Source organism: Balaenoptera physalus, assembly GCF_965194825.1.
Source record: "Balaenoptera physalus genome assembly, chromosome: 1".
NCBI lineage: Eukaryota > Metazoa > Chordata > Mammalia > Artiodactyla > Balaenopteridae > Balaenoptera > Balaenoptera physalus.
This window is the reverse complement of record NC_138882.1, coordinates 58,534,009-58,550,566: the sequence shown is the minus strand read 5'-3', so window position 1 is coordinate 58,550,566 and position 16,558 is coordinate 58,534,009. Positions and strand designations below refer to the sequence as shown.

Below are 16,558 nucleotides of genomic sequence, written 5' to 3'. Positions count from 1 at the left end.
GAAGATTGTATCTGAATTAACTAAAAGAAATGTGATGGCATATTAAGCAGCAGGTTCAAATACCCTGAAGCAGTAAGGAGCATAGGACATATGTGTGGGACGGGGAAAGGGTGGAGTGGAGGGAGGTAGAGCCAGTTTAGCTAATCCTAAATAATGTAGAAGAGAAGTTAGATTGAATAGATATAAGGAGACCAGATTTTATAGGACCTGTTAGTATTTTATCCTAAGGGCAGTGTAAAACCACTGAAGTATTTTAAATGAGAGTGATATCATCTCATTTGCATTTTGGAAAGATTATTCTGCCTGTTTTGCACATAATGGATTGAAGAGAGGCCACAGACCACTCAGGAAGACCAGATTGGAAGCCACTATAGTGGTTCACACACAAGATGATGCTAGTTTGTTTAGGGTAGTGGAGGTGGAGAAAAGTTAACAGATGGGAGGAATAGTTGAAGAAATAAATTCTGAATCCATACACCTTTCTGTACCTTTAAAAAACCTTGTACTTTACCCTATATTTGTTTTTTACAATATTGGTTGCTCATTTCTCCTTGATAATCATTGCCTACTGTTTATCCTATTTACCGTCGGTGGCTAATGATCCTCTCTTGCTTTGCTGTTTAGATCCTATTGAGTAGTTGCTTGAGTTGCTTAGATGTCTAATAATGAAATATTGATACATATAAAAGGACATATAAGACATATTTAAGGTATAAATAAAAAATTAAACATCTGTGATGTATCATCTCAAGAAGTTATACAGTTTTAGCTATTAGAAGTAATTCTGAAGTAATTCCAAATAATGGTTCCTCTTAGATATTTCACAGCTAGTGTTCATCAGTTGAAAGGAGAGGGGGGTGGTTGATAATGACTAATAAGAATGACAATAATAAAACACCTAATGACCCCTAAAATGAAGAGAATTATGCATAATATAAAAACAAAGAGTGCTTTATGTAATGAGCTGTGTAAATATGATATTAATGCTCTTGTTATTAGAGCTTCACATTATAAATTAGTTTCTATTATAATCAGATCAGAAAAAAGGATGGAAAGGAAAAAAAATGAGGGGCTAGTAAAAAGAGTCAGTCTCAGAAAAGAAAAAAATTATCTTGTTTGAACTCCTAAAGCTGTTTTTTTGAAGTTGGTAGAAGAAAAGAAGGAAGCTTGGTGAGTCAAAGCTATTGCTTCTTAAACTCTCCCTCTCATATTATCATATACCTTTGGCAGCATGTACAATTAGGGATTATTTACAGTATTCTTAGACTCAAATCCCTACCAGTGATTATTTGTTGGAAATAAATGTGTCAAACTAAAGTGATCTAGTATTTGAATTTCCCTAAATGATATTTTTTGCCATTTCTCTGATTTAAAAAATATTATGATTCAAAACTTGAAAAATAATGCACAGTCTATACTTTTAGAAGGATTTTTTTTTGAGTTTGGTGATGAGGTAGCTTTAATTATTAATAGCATTTTATTTTTCAATGGTTTTATAGTAAAGCTTCATATTTAACTGTCTACATTCATGAATATTTATCACCTGTAATTTTTATTTTGAATATTTATTATTATTGTGAAAGAGAGTTTTAGTTAAATAGAATCTTGTTTGATTTCCATGCTTTTCCTAAAAGTCAAAATGCTTCCCTGTAAAATAGGACTTTCTAGCCTTTTTATATTAAATTTAAATATTTACTTTCAAATCTCAATATGGTACTCATTCTAAAATTGTTATTCTAACTTATTTCGTACATTTTTCTGGTAATGAGCAATGTGCTTCCATTCTATATTCCACCTAACTCCCTGAAGATTTTAACAGTAATATGATCTTCCTGAAAGGCAGTTAAACATGGAGGAAAGCATAGATCTTCTATTATTTAGAAATCATTTTTTGAAATCCAAAATAATTCTTCTTAGACATTTCCTGACTAGCTGCTCTAGTGGAAAAGAGAGGGAATGAGGGAGGGGTTCATCAAAATGGTGTTAAGAATGACAATTTTGATCTGTTTCATTCCTAGTTTCATGGCTGTGTAATAGTGAGCAAGTTATACTTACCTTCTCTAGGTACCCACTTTCTTTCTTTGGAAAATGATAATGATAGGTACCTACTTCATAGAGATTTAATATTTTTATTGAGACAAAAATGTAAAGCATATAGCATAATGCTTGGCACATAGAATATGCTCTAAGTGTTGGTTATCCATTTTCATCTCAAATTTCCTGATTCAATTCTGAAATAATGTGTAAAGTAATTCTAAGTCACTTTTAAGAAAATTGCTGACCCCATAAGAAATAGTCTTAAAATAGTGAATGTTTGTCTATAGTAAGTCAAAATAAATGGAAATATTTTTAACCTCCATTATATAAATGAGCTTAATTACTTTCTTCTGACTTGGGTATGAGTAGCTCAGGCACTGTATGACAAAGTTCTTTGACTCTTTGACTCTTTTTCTATTAGGATAAAAAGTGGACTAAGCAGTCATTCTATTTATTTCTAATGTCTTCTCTTCTGAGGTCATATTTGACCTTAAATATTCCAGCAAGTAGATTTTAGTATAGAGGTGTTAGTTCCAATACTTTGTTTGTACAGTTAAATACATCAGATTCAGCAATTTAGTGTGGGTGTGGCAGGGATTGGAGAGATTACAAAATAACTTCTATTAATCAAAATATAATATATTTTAAAGAGTAAAAATAGTAGCTCTATCACTTGAGTTCATGAAGACTTAGATGATTTTTAATAATTAATAGGTTTTTTCTGCCAATGAGCATTAGATTACTGCTGACTTTTTAGTGTCCTAGTACCTTGTGGTAGTTTCTCTACAGGGTTTAAAGGTGTATCTCAGGGTTTTTTTTTTCTGTCCTGCTCATAAGAAATAATCTTTACACATGCTATAAGGAAAATACCTCTAGAAATTCATACATGTCATTAATATGTTATAAGGATCGGTCAGTTCCATTGTGTTCTTTTGTCAATCTTGATCGGAGCTTGCCGAGTAAGTCTATAAGCCTGCATGTGCCTGGCAACTGTTACCTAGTGACAGTTTCAGCTGCAGTAGCCATTGGCTGTGCTGTTGATTGGGGCAGGAGGACCGAGTCACCTTTCTGATGGTGAGTTCTTCTGCATCAGCTCAGGATGAGGAGGAGGAGCAGGGCTTCGGCTCAGGTGGAGGCAGTGATACTGAGAGATTGTGAAGAATACACCGACAGCATCTCGGTAACTGCATCACAGTAAATCGGACTTCTGAATCAAGCAGCCCAGCCTAGCAGCTGATAAGAGTGAATGTAGGTGAGAAGCATTGTTTTATTCCTGTAACAAGAACTATTTTGTGATAAGTGAAACTAGGAATGTGCAAGGAGGAATATCCTGTGGCTATTATTATAAAAGAAGAAGGACTTCCCTGAATGACTTGGTGGTGCACAAGAAAATAACTTTAAGAAGAATGCTTTCTGTTAAGCTCCTGCATTGTTCCTGAAGGAGATGTTTCTATTTCTAATGCATGTTCTTTCTTCAAAAGGTATGACAGCAAAGACTGACAAGAGACTCTCTGAAATGCCTGTACTTTAAAAAAGACTTTTGACAAATGTTAACCTCATATCAGAATGACCTTGGAAGCATTTTGGATGGATTCTATCCTGCCAGTCTTTCAGTGTTTCAAACTCTAGGATTTAAACTCATCTTGATGCTTTAGAAGTATTTTAAAACAAGAACATCTTATAACCTATCTAATGGCCCCTGTATTAATTGAGCACTTGCTCAAAATAGAATACAGAACTAGAAGAGGCATTTTCTTAACATATGGCTGCTATATAACTGCAAATATAACAAACAAGGTAATTTTCCACTTTGAAAAGGTTTAGTTGAAGTAATGATTTAATGTGTTAATCATTTAATGAAAACAGAAAAGATATAGCAATATAGATTAGAAAGCCTACTAGAAATACCTAAGTAATAAATAATGGCAGCATTTCTAGTCAGAAGCTCAGAGGATATAGGAAAGTTTCTATTGTCTAAATTTCATATATATTTACATATATTTGTGAGATATAGGTGTGGTTGCAAAGGTGAGAAATAACTTTGAGCTGTATATTTTATGATCATGCTCCATTATAAGGAAGGTGGTGTATCAGATAATGAAGGTTGTTTTCAGTTATTGATGCTGAAATTAATAGCAAAAAATGATTTTATTTTCCTTTTGAAAAGGAAGGAGTATAAATTACGATGCTGGTGGTAGCACCAGTAAACTGTAATGGACTAAAACGCTTTTCATCTGAATGCTTAAAAAATGCATGCAGAATTAAAACTTCAGAAGTTTTTCCTATTTTGTCAGTGTTGACCCATTGTGTATTATCTTCTCTACTGGAAGTATGCTTTTTTTTTCTCTTATGAGAGTTACAGGGCAATCTGGAGTCCATTACCGCTGTTCTGCTCCTTTGTGCCCCAGTAGAGATGAGTCTTTTAGAATTAATCTTGTTGGAGAAGGGGGTTCTTAGCTTTTGAGAGAAAAGAGAGAGAAATGGATCATAAAGTTGACCCACCAGCATCAAACCCTGAACTGAGCCAAAGACACTCTTTGCCACAATGAACTTTTTCTTAGCTTTCCAACCAAATCTGAGATCTTAATTATTTAAATTCTAAAATATGAATCCATTTCTCCTGACAGATGAAACAGGAAGCCTGAGCCTATTTAAGGTTTTTTTCTCACTCTTTCGAGTTGATCCCTAAGAAACTACCTTTCTGAGGAGAACAAACGGCCCACAAGAGCTTTTCTTCCTTTGGCAATTGCTTTTTTTTCTTTTACAGATTTAATTTTTCATAGTGCAAGGTATTATTAAAAAGTCCGTTTTCTCTAGAAGTGCCTTGTGTCTGCAAAAAGTTGTTTGAAAGCACCGGAGGAAGCTAATCGGTGACCTTTTTTTCACCTCCTTTCTAGCTTATCCCCCTTCCTCCCCCCTCCCAAAGCTGAGGTGTGTTACTGCTGCACTGAGGCTGATGAAGAGACCTGAGTACTCCCTGGGATGCTCAGCTGTGACAGAAGCGCTGCCACTGTCTACTGAAGCTGATTCTGAGACACTCATGGGCAGAGTTTAGCAGATGCTAGGCAGGGCACCTGCTTGCTGTAGCCAAAGCCGCAGGTTCTTTTAATTCCAAGCCATGAATGAATCCAGATGGACTGAATGGAGGATCCTGAACATGAGCAGTGGCATTTTGAATGTGTCCGAACGTCACTCTTGCCCACTTGGATTTGGCCACTACAGCGCGGTGGATGTCTGCATCTTCGAGACAGTTGTTATTGTCTTGCTGACGTTTCTAATCATTGCTGGGAATTTAACGGTCATCTTTGTCTTTCACTGTGCTCCACTCTTACACCATTATACGACCAGCTATTTCATTCAGACAATGGCATATGCTGATCTTTTCGTTGGAGTTAGCTGCTTGGTTCCTACTCTCTCACTTCTCCACTACTCCACAGGTATCCACGAGTCACTGACTTGCCAGGTTTTTGGATATATCATCTCAGTTCTAAAAAGTGTTTCTATGGCATGTCTTGCTTGCATAAGTGTGGATCGCTATCTTGCAATTACCAAGCCTCTTTCCTACAATCAACTGGTCACCCCTTGTCGCCTGAGAATTTGCATTGTTTTAATCTGGATCTACTCTTGCCTAATTTTCTTGCCTTCCTTTTTTGGCTGGGGGAAACCTGGTTACCACGGTGACATTTTTGAATGGTGTGCCACCTCTTGGCTCACCAGTGCCTATTTTACTGGCTTTATTGTTTGTTTACTTTATGCTCCTGCTGCCTTTGTTGTCTGCTTCACTTACTTCCACATTTTCACAATTTGCCGGCAGCACACCAAAGAGATAAATGACCGGAGGGCCCGATTCCCTAGCCACGAAGTCGCTGCCTCTGGAGAGACTGGGCATAGCCCTGACCGTCGCTACGCCATGGTTTTGTTTCGGATAACCAGTGTGTTTTACGTGCTCTGGCTCCCGTATATCATATACTTTCTTCTAGAAAGCTCCCGGGTCTTGGACAATCCAACACTGTCCTTCTTAACAACCTGGCTTGCTATAAGTAATAGTTTTTGTAACTGTGTAATATACAGCCTCTCCAACAGTGTTTTCCGGCTAGGCCTCCGAAGACTGTCCGAGACAATGTGCACGTCTTGTATGTGTGTGAAGGATCAGGAAGCACGAGACCCCCAACCTAGGAAACGGGCTAATTCCTGCTCTATTTGAAGAAAACTACACAGTAAATCAAATGTAATCTGACAGTAGTTTGGGATTGTATTCTTGCTTCATCTGGAAATTTGCCACTAGAGAAATGTTTACTTGAATAGTTGACTGTGAGAGGAAGGGACTAAAGGTGTTTTTTTCATGGAAAAAAAAAAATCCTGAAGAAAAGGATGTATAGAGGGTAATCTCGTGAGATAACTGTAGTGTGTGAGTATGAATGTGCAGTAATAGGCAAAATCAAGCACTGAGGATGGAAAAGTACCTCAGATCTTCCACAGGGCATGAGCAAAGCCCCTGGCGTCTGTCTCTCTCTCTGACTGGACTCTGTCCTCTGTCTCTGTCTCTCTCATTCTGTCTGTCTCTGTCTCTCTCACTCTCTTTGTGTTTGTGGAAATTATTTACATAAATTGCCCTTTACAGAAAAATGCTACATATTATATATGTGGTAAAGTATAATTTTTTGCATCAAAGTGTACTTGTTTAAACTCACTTATCTACGATCCCTAAACAGTCTCTCCATGGAGGATGCCTAATAAGCATTGTATTTTATTACCTGCCACACAACCACTTTGCTTGCGTTTTTATAATATCCGTAGCACAAAATTTCTGCTATGAACAAAAAGAAACAGTATTTTTGTTTCTTCTGGGTAAAATTATGCTCCCTCCTCCTTCCTAACAGCCTATTTTTTTTTTTGCTCCATTTTTCTTGATCTGCATCCTTTGGTACCTTAATCCAGAAGTGTCTTAGCTAATGAAAGAATCTGCTATATAAAAGTCATAATGTTGAATGATTTATTCCTTCCAAAAAAGCATTCTATAGGTTGTTTGAGATATTGTGTTAAGTATTTTTAATGGCTTTGGGAAACCTTTTTATTTGTTTTCTTTTGAATTAGTTCATGTGCCCAAAGTGGTGTCTTTTTGTTTTTTGCAGGGGCTATAGTTAAGCTTTGTTTTTCTTTAAGATAATTCACAAATAATTCTAATGCAGATGCAGAGTACTCACTCAGAAGTGAGGTATTGCTCTTAAAGCTACTTGTGTCCTTTTGTTTTTTTAAAGAGTAAAATATTAACCTTTTTGTGTTAGATTTACAAAGCTTATTGTTGTGTCTGCTAATTATTTGTGTGATAATGCATTTGCACATACTATATTTTTTACAACAAAGAAAATGTAAATTACATTATGTGATCTGTGCCTAATGTCTTCTTAGCACACTATATAGATCAGTGTTGCTTAAGTCATCAACATTGGACAAAAATATACAAAAACTTCTTTTAAGAGAAAAATACTTTTGTGTAGTTGTTATTTAGATATTTCTATTAGACCAAGCTGCATTCTTAGTGATGCTGAGAATAAAATATACTTAATTATCAAATACAGGTTAGAACTGTCAGTATTTTCTTTTGTAATGATCTGTTTTCATATTCAGAGATTAAATTAACTTATTTTTTAGTGTGCTACATGGCATTGTGTAGTAAATTGTCAGGGGTTTAGATGTAGCAAAACGGCATTTGGGAAATTAGTAGTGAAGCAGGTGTAAGTGCTGAAACATCTAAATCTTACTTTTTTTACCATAAGTTTCCTGCCTGACAGATATTTTAAAATTTATATCAAACTACTGAGTATTTTTCTTCTCAGCATTTTTTATTTCTTTATTTTATGAAATGCATTTAGTGAAATGTGCCTATGACTCTTCAAATTGGAAGCCAACCATGTTTGCACACTGGTGGTTTGACTTCAGAGGTCTTTTAGTAAAAGAAATGTCATCATTTTATTGAGGTTGTTCTGAACCCATGTATATTTTTAAACATGTAAGGAAGGTTTAAAATAAAGAATAAAACAGTATTCTACATATTCAAAATCAGACTTTGCTTCAGTTTAATAAAACACTTAGAATAAGAGTTTACTGTTGGGGAATCAAAATTTGTTTCACATTTTTGTGGTTTGGGTTGTTTACATTAATTCTCATCCCGTTTGCCATTGACATCTTGGATAAGTTGAAATGTGCCTTTTGAGTTCAGACCCGTTTAAGGAAAACAAACTTCAAGGAAACATAATGCTGCTGACTTTTCAGGTGGCGTAAATAGAACTTTCAACATTATGTGTATTATTTGGGAATCAGATTTTGATCCTTTAGTTTGGTGTGTAAGTATAATTAGAAAAGACTCCATAGATCCTCTGTACAGAAAACCTGAGGCTGCGTTTATTGCATTTTCCTCTTCTGGCTTTTCCTCATGGTAGTTAATAACAATAATTATATGCCAGGCACTGTGTGAAGTTTTACATATATGAAAACATTTAATCCTCACTACAACCCGTGGAGATAGGTACTGTTTTTATCCCCATCCTAAAGATGGGGAAACCAAAGAAAAGTGATTTATACAAGGTCAGTCACTCAATTAATCAGTGGTAGAGGTTCATTCACACTCAATTAACCATTATGCTATGCTGCCTTTTCCCCCCAAAGCCTCCAGACCTTTGTACCTCTGTCTATACCTTTTCCCTTCAGAACTTGTTTGAGTTTTCTTTTTTTCTCACTTAAATCTTTTGCTTCAGGTCTTTCCTTGTGATACCTTTTTCCTTGATCTTAAAAATCTCTTTTATTAAAGTAGCAATCTGGTAAGCCCACACTTACCAGTTTAGTCTTCAGTCAAACTGAAACCCTGGGGCATGACATTCCCTTGACATTACTTTTGTTCATTTTTGTTAAGTTTTCATTGAATATCTTTTTCAAGTCTCTATAAATTTCTTATTGAAAAAAATGTTTTTTGAAGGAAAAGAGTGGAGAAGGAAATCTCTGTTTTAGGCTGAAAGGAGAGCCTCTAGAAGGCAAGTTCTCGGTTTAGATTCTTCATTTATTTTAATGTTTCATGTGCAACTCCAGGGCAAGCCACTTAACTTGCTTTTGACATATTTTAATATGTCTTTATATAATAATACTTATTTTGAAATTATTCTGTCTTTTAGATGAATATGTTTTAAGAATAGAAAGCATAACCATTATTCTTATTATATTGTATTCTATAGTAATTATCCAATTTGGTTATAAATGACAACCAAACAATAATGATGTAGTCTATTACTAAAGGTTCTATTATCTGTGGTGTTGTTTCTAAAGTTATATAGTGTTGGAAGGCTTTATAACCTACTAGTTTGTGAAACCTGCACTGAAACCCTGGCCCTCATAAGCTGTTTAGCCCTAGGAAACATACTGAATGTTCCACGTCTCCAGTTTTCTCATCAGGAAGATCCAGAGACTTGTACCTTCCTAGTAGGCTGGATTTGAGGACTAAATGAGATAAAGTAATCTCTGTGTTCAGCATGGCTCCTGACACATAGAAAGTATTTGGAATGTGGTAGCTCCTGTTTTATCATCTTTGTGGATGCCAGATTTATTGCCATCACAACTTAAAGATCACTAATTGCAATTTAAGAAAATTGTATTTTATAACAATTAGAGTTTTCTAAAATGGCATTTTCCCCCAAATCTGTCTAAACTCAGATTTTGGCCTAAACTCAGATATTTTTAAATGTAGAAAACTTCCATAATCTCTGAAAGGTCATTTTCCAGGAGTAGTGATTCATGAAGACATCTTTTGAGATTAAAGACATCCAGCAAGCAGATGATGGGATGAGACAGGAATGATTCTGAGATTAACCTACCTCCTTACTTTATTGTATTAAATATGCTTAAATATTTTTCTTTCATCAGGTTGGCAATAGAAGGAAAGCATTGTTCAGGAATATCTTGCCATTTGTCTTCGCATTTTAGTTTTCCTCATTTACTAAAATGGAATTTAAAGTATTTTGTCATGTACATGTTACCTCGAAGAAACAAAGATTAATAAATAGATTCGCTCTACATGTATCTTCTGTAATGAAGATTAGAAATGATGTTGCTGCCTTAAATTAAATGACTTTCCTCTGTCTCTCCCTACCCTGGAAGCTAATCATTAGATGTGAAAAAGTTATAAATATGCGATAAACAGAGAAGATTAAGATGTGGGGAATTTGCTTGTATAACATGCTGAGCGTAGCATCATTTGTGTCCAGGTGGGACCATCACAATGCACAGGAGATTATGTTACTGAGTTGATGCTCTATTCTGATGTATAGGTTCCAAAAGTTGCTCTTTTCCCTGAGTAAAACTTTAAGATTAGAAGGACATGTAGAAAGTTGCATAATCATCAACCAAATATATAGACACTGAGGAAAACAAAATGACTTGAAAAGAAAAAAATATAAATCCCCTTTTCAGTGTTTCTTATATATGAAAGTTTTATCCAGGGCTAGTTTTGCTCTATAATTTAAAATATTTTAACTTTATTTAATAGTGTAAATGATTGTCTTTTAAAATATTAAAAGTGATGCGATTAGGTTTTTCTTCTTTATTAATATTCTGTTTAAAAGTTTTTTACAGTGAGCGTTTACTTATGTTATAATGGGAAACTCGTTTTGTTAAAAAGAATGCTGACTGTTTAAATTTGATGTTTCACAAAATTTTTGTTGATTCTACAAGTAACATCCAATTTTGTCTCAATGCTATATTCTTTTGAAGACAGTTTATGCAGTTTCTGACTTGTGTAATATTTGTTATTTCACGTAAACTTTTTAGAGAAGTTTGATGCCCTTCTGCTTATGATATTAGATGTCCTTGACGTAGTTTTGCTTCAGCACAATCAGTTTGAAGTGTTATTTGCTGAATCTGAAAGGGATCTCAATCACCTACCACTTTTCTACTGCACCATTTTTTTAATGCACTGTTGATGGCACCTTTTAGCATTTTTCACATCTTCAAATAACAGAAGGATGACCTTGCATTAGGGAAATAGGGTCCCGCTGGTGTGTTAACTGCATTTCACAGATAGGCAAGATTCTGCTTTCAGTCCCCCATCCCCAAAGATCATATCTATAACTTTTTAATAGTAACTTTTATTCTGTTTTTATATATGATTCCCTATGAAGGTGAAGAAAATCAGAGTAATAAATTCAGCAGGAGTCTGTTATGTCTGATAGCAGAAAGGCATATGTGATATCAGTATCTTCACTACAGTAAACGGGACCACCAGATTAGTTTCGGAGATTGTAAATTTTTAAAATATGTTGGTGATAAATATCAAGAAACATAGTGCATAATGGTAGAACTTATTGAATGGAAATATTTGCTTAAATTCTAAAACTTCCCCAAATGCTCTTTTATGCAAGAGAAATCACATTTATCTTTGACTTTAGAAATTTGACTGCAATTTTACTGTTTTCTACTTAAGCAAGTATAAATGATGTTGATGATGGTAAAAAGTGCCCAGATATACTTTATAAATTCAAAGTGGTGGCATTATTTTAGGTGGAAGGCCCACACACAACAAATCAAGTACAAAGTTATATAGCCTGTTCATTAAAATTCAAAATGTATCTTTGAATGCAGTGCAGACTGTAGCATGACCAGTGCATTTGTCTGAGGTTATGCCTGACACAAGCAAGTGTTCGTGTATATACTCTGTGTAAAATACAGTTTTAAAACATTTACTTATGTTTCTAATAGAGTTTGAAGTTTAAAATAGGTATTAGATTATACATTTTATAATAGTAAATAGCCTCTTCACAGTTATTCCATTTACTCTTCCAGGAATTTTATAATTAAAAATAGTAAATTGGTAAAATTGATATTATAAATGATAGATTTTGCTAAGGTTAAAATATAATTTGTGAAGAAACAGGGTAAAAAAATCCTGAAAATCCTTGTTTTAATATTTTAACAAGTTAAATTATATTTGGATTGTTCTTAAATTTATTATTTTGGCAAGGAAAAGATGGTTCAAAATTTTGTCTTTAAAATTGCTTTAAGTTACCAATTTCAAAATAAATCATAGTTTCTTATTTGCAAGAAAACAGCTTCTGTATAATGTATATCTAGGTTTTTGTGAAATGTTCTTGCCATAAGTTAGATTTTAAAATGTAATAAAAATTACAAATAAATATGCATTTAACTTTTTGCTCTCTTCAAACAGAATCTGAGGAAAAACTTGACACCCCAAAGATTAGATTTATCACACTTCTGCTTCTATTTCCCCAACACAATTTTTTTAAACACTTATTACATGTCCAAGGTCTTAAAACTTTACTGGATTTTTAGATGTATTTACTTGGAGATAAACCTGGAAAAGTACATTTTAAAGATTCATATTTAGAGTGTTTTATTATTAAATGGGTCTTGTAATGGCTTCTGTTATTTCAATCATCAGCTTCACTTACGGCCCTACTTTCTCAGTTTCTAAATGTGATTTAACACTTATCATTGAACAAACTATTAAAATTTATTAGAGGACTATACCTTGATTGACTTTTATAGATTTTGAAGTCCAGGACATCCTGTGGTAGCATTTATTTGTGGGACAAGATAAAGGTGTGTGCATGTGGGTATGTGTGTACTTGTTATAATGCTTTTACCAATGTTACAAACTTAGAAAAAAATCCCTGCATGCTCAATTTGCAGTCATTGTAGAGTGTTTAATTACTTTGCCATAGTTAAAGGTACACATTTTTTTTTTAATAGAAAACTTATTAGGATTTGAAGTAACATTCTTTGGTGAGATTACCCATGATGTCTTAGTTTTGGAATGTTAATATGAGATATATTCAAATGATTCCGTGTGCAATGAGGAAAATGGAGACAAGTACCTGCCTCTCCTATCAAGTGTGTTAAGAAATTATTAGAAAACGCTGCACGTTAAAATTCGAAAAAGCTTAAAATGCTTTTGAACATGTAAAATGCCCTCGGCGTTATGAATTAGATGTATTCCAAAAGCTTCTGTGAGTACGCCCTATCTCATTTCACATACAGAAATCTGAGATAAGATTTTTAAGTGACCCTCACGAGATCACATAACCAGATAGAGATACTACTGACCATATGTCTTGTGCAGCAATAGTTTTGCCTGTGATAAAGTTCTTGAATAATGTATTTATGGATGGCTGGTGGTTGAGTGACCTGACCCTTCTTCCTTCAGTAGCAAATGAAGACTTAGTTGATACAGGAAAATTCCATATAAAATTTTATCTTTTAATTTTTAAAGTGGGAAAGATTACCTTAAGGTTGACTATATGTTGAAGGTGGGATTTTGAGGTCATGGAAATTTTTAATAAGATGTATTCTCAGCACTGCTAATTGTGTTGATATTTCTTAAAGCAATTTCTTATCCGTAGAGGGTAATGAAAATTTATCTCTCCTTTTAAAAACATAACAGTTTGAAAACATCTGCTGAATTTATTGAGAGCTATATAGACTGAATTCAGCTGTATTAGTTATGTATTTAAAAACTATAACCTTGATGAAGAATTGTCAGAAACACACTACTATATTCATATAACTACTTCTGAAAAGTAAACATGTCATAGCTGTGCACTTTGTGTTCTGAATGTTCTTTGTAATGGACTTGCGATGTTGTTGAAGTCATAATAGGATGGGTTTTTCTGAAGCATTATGATGGAAAAGATTTTGACATTTCTGGCTACAGTGCTTTATAAAGTCCTATATATGTTTGTGTATAGTCTAAAAAATAGAACTCAGGGAATCAGAGAGAGCAGTCTGAATTAGTGATGTTTTACCTAAAACCTTATTAATATATAATTCAGTTTTCTTTCCATGAAATAATATGTTTATAGAAAAATTAAAGGAACTCAAATTAGGCTAACACAGGATTGTCTTATAAATGTCCTTAGGTGAAACCTTTCCTTAGTTTCGAAAGTACATGCATCAGTTGAATATAACTGCATTCTACTGAGTTATTTGAAGTTTGTTGCCTTAAACATTTAAGATTTTTGTGAGAATTTATGACTATTTAATTTACGGTACTCATTAAAAGGGTTTGCAAGATGAGTCATTGCAAAATTCAAATTATTGCAGTCTGAATTAACCAGATATGTTTGCATTCCATATCAACAAATTAGGGCAATAAATATTTATTGATTGTGTTTTATGTGACATGAATTGTGGTTCTACAGATACTCCTGGACGCTTTTAAGTCCAAAGAATAATTTATTGAATTGTGGGAAGCAAGCAAGGGGGCAGATTATCTAATTTCTAGAATTTGAGGGAGAGATTTTAGGAACAATGCAATAGATTGAAGAATTAGAGGGATTGATTTATTTTAAAAGATGAATTGACCTAAATACTTAGCCATGTGTTTAGATGCTTTAGTCTCAGAAGATACCTTGGGATACTTGAGAAGTTATTAAAATGAAAGGAAAGGAAATGTTCACTGTTTAACATAGTATTGTTGAGAGAAATACACAATAACTTTGGGATACAGTATATTAAAAATAAAATATTCTTTTATATGGATTAAATCTAATTGGAGTAAAATCGTTAGGTATAAGCTTTGAGATTAGGACAAGAATATTAACATGGGTAGAAGTAGCTTCAGGGACTGTACATGGGGACGACACGTTCTACCAACTCAGGTATCATCCTAGACCACTACTACTAGTTTTTCCCTAATATTTGTCATCTGATTATCGATGAATCTTACTTTATGAAGGCTTTTTTAGTGACAGGCAGGTTTTAATTTGTCTGCTACTAAGCTAATCATATGATGTATACCTGATATTTTTTGATTAATAGAATCATTTATGCATTTGTTCCTTAAGTATTTATCAGGTTTTTCCTGTGTAAAAACTATACAGGGACTATACTAAATTCTATGCAAGACAGTGAGATTTATAAGTAAAACAGGTTTTCAGTTCTCTAAGAGCATATAGACTAATAGGGGATAGATGGACCACATATAGGTAACTATAGTATAAGATAGGAGTTGACAGAGTCTACTGCTTACTATTGTAAATAAACTTTTATAGAAACATAGTTGCACCCATTCATTTATAAATCAACCTCTGGCTGACTTCATATTTCATACTGGAATGGCAGAGTTAAGTAGTTGTGACAGAGATTTTATGTCCTACAAAACCTAAAATGTTTACTATTTGGCCCTTTCAGAAAAACATTTACTGACCCCTGATATAAGACATTATATATACCTTGTACATGGTACTCACAGTAATAGAACATTGTGCTTTTATCATTGCTAAGGATCTCATAAGGAGGAGTGATTGTTAATTTCAACCTGATTCACCCAAGTATCAGGAAAATTTCCAGCATATGGGTAAAACCATAGATATTGAGTCTTCCTCTATGATTCCAGTGGTTTGTCAACTGATTACCTCACTCTAAATGAAACAAAGAACTATTCTTTCTAATTAATTAATTCTTACCTTTTACAGTTAATCTACATACTTATTATATTTACACCTTTTCCTATTTGGCTAAAATTCTTTGCATATGAAACTTACTTCCTAGTCTCTTTATTCAGCTGCTAATGTATATAGTCGTACATTATTTTACCTTTAAATATGGAGCCAATAATACTTACTATTGAATGTAGTTTTCAAATATCAAAAGCATTTGTTAAACTTTCCTTCAATAAGTGATAACCTTATAGTCTGAACAAATTGATTCACTTATAAATAAGCAGGCCTCTTTTGTAGTGCTCTAATAGGCAGTGAAACAGAAGATCTAGCTATATAAGAGCCACACTTGTATGCAACTCTAAAATGTATATGATTTAAGAGAGTTTATAGGGATTCCCTGGCAATCCAGTGGTTAGGACTTGGCGCTTTCACTGCCCTGGCCGGGGTTCAATCCCTGGTTGGGGACCTAAGATCCCACAAGTGCTGCGTGGCCAAAATATAAAAAAAATTTAAAAAAGAGAGTTTATAATTCTGCATTTATATATAACATTATTAGTAGGCTCTTGGTAATATATGTGAGAAAATTAATGGATATAGTTGCACTCATGGCTAAGAGTGCCTACATCAAAAAGAATTTTATGGTGTTTGACATTGTCAGATGTCAAAGGTGTTTTAAACTAACCTGTCAGAGCGTTTTGTTTTTCCTCAAGTTTAGTCAAATGGTGAGAAAATGAATAAATGATCTTGAAACTTCTTTGAAGACACACTTCATTTGGTTCATTAGAATAAAAGCAAACAGTTATATATGCTTTCCATGCACTAGGTACTTTTCCATATCAGAGGTAGGAGAGCCATCATTTGAACCCATATAGTCTGGCTGAACACCATAATAATTTATTTATTGTATATTTTTCTCTAAATGAATGAACGGAAAATTTCTTGTAAAGCTGGATGTTAAAAAATAGTAAATTGTCAGGTTTCCATTAGTTGATTTTAAATGAAAGATCTCGAAGGATTATTAGGATTATTGTTGCCTTTTTTTGGAACAGTCAGTAGACTGGAAGACTTTAAGGGAAGAC

The 16,558-nt window shown here is 33.8% G+C and overlaps 2 protein-coding genes across 16 annotated transcripts in view; both read left to right on the top strand.

The window, feature by feature from the left end:
* RABGAP1L (RAB GTPase activating protein 1 like) overlaps positions 1-16,558 on the top strand; it is a 786,837-nt gene that overhangs the window by 329,534 nt on the left and 440,745 nt on the right. The window lies entirely within an intron of this gene.
* The window catches only part of GPR52 (G protein-coupled receptor 52), a 38,040-nt gene continuing 22,988 nt past the window's right edge, over positions 1,507-16,558 (top strand). The window contains exon 1 of the mRNA XM_082438620.1: positions 1,507-16,558. This exon is cut by the window's right edge and continues 22,988 nt beyond it. Coding sequence (XP_082294746.1) covers positions 5,156-6,241 — 1,086 coding nt within the window. The 5' untranslated portion in view covers positions 1,507-5,155 and the 3' untranslated portion in view covers positions 6,242-16,558.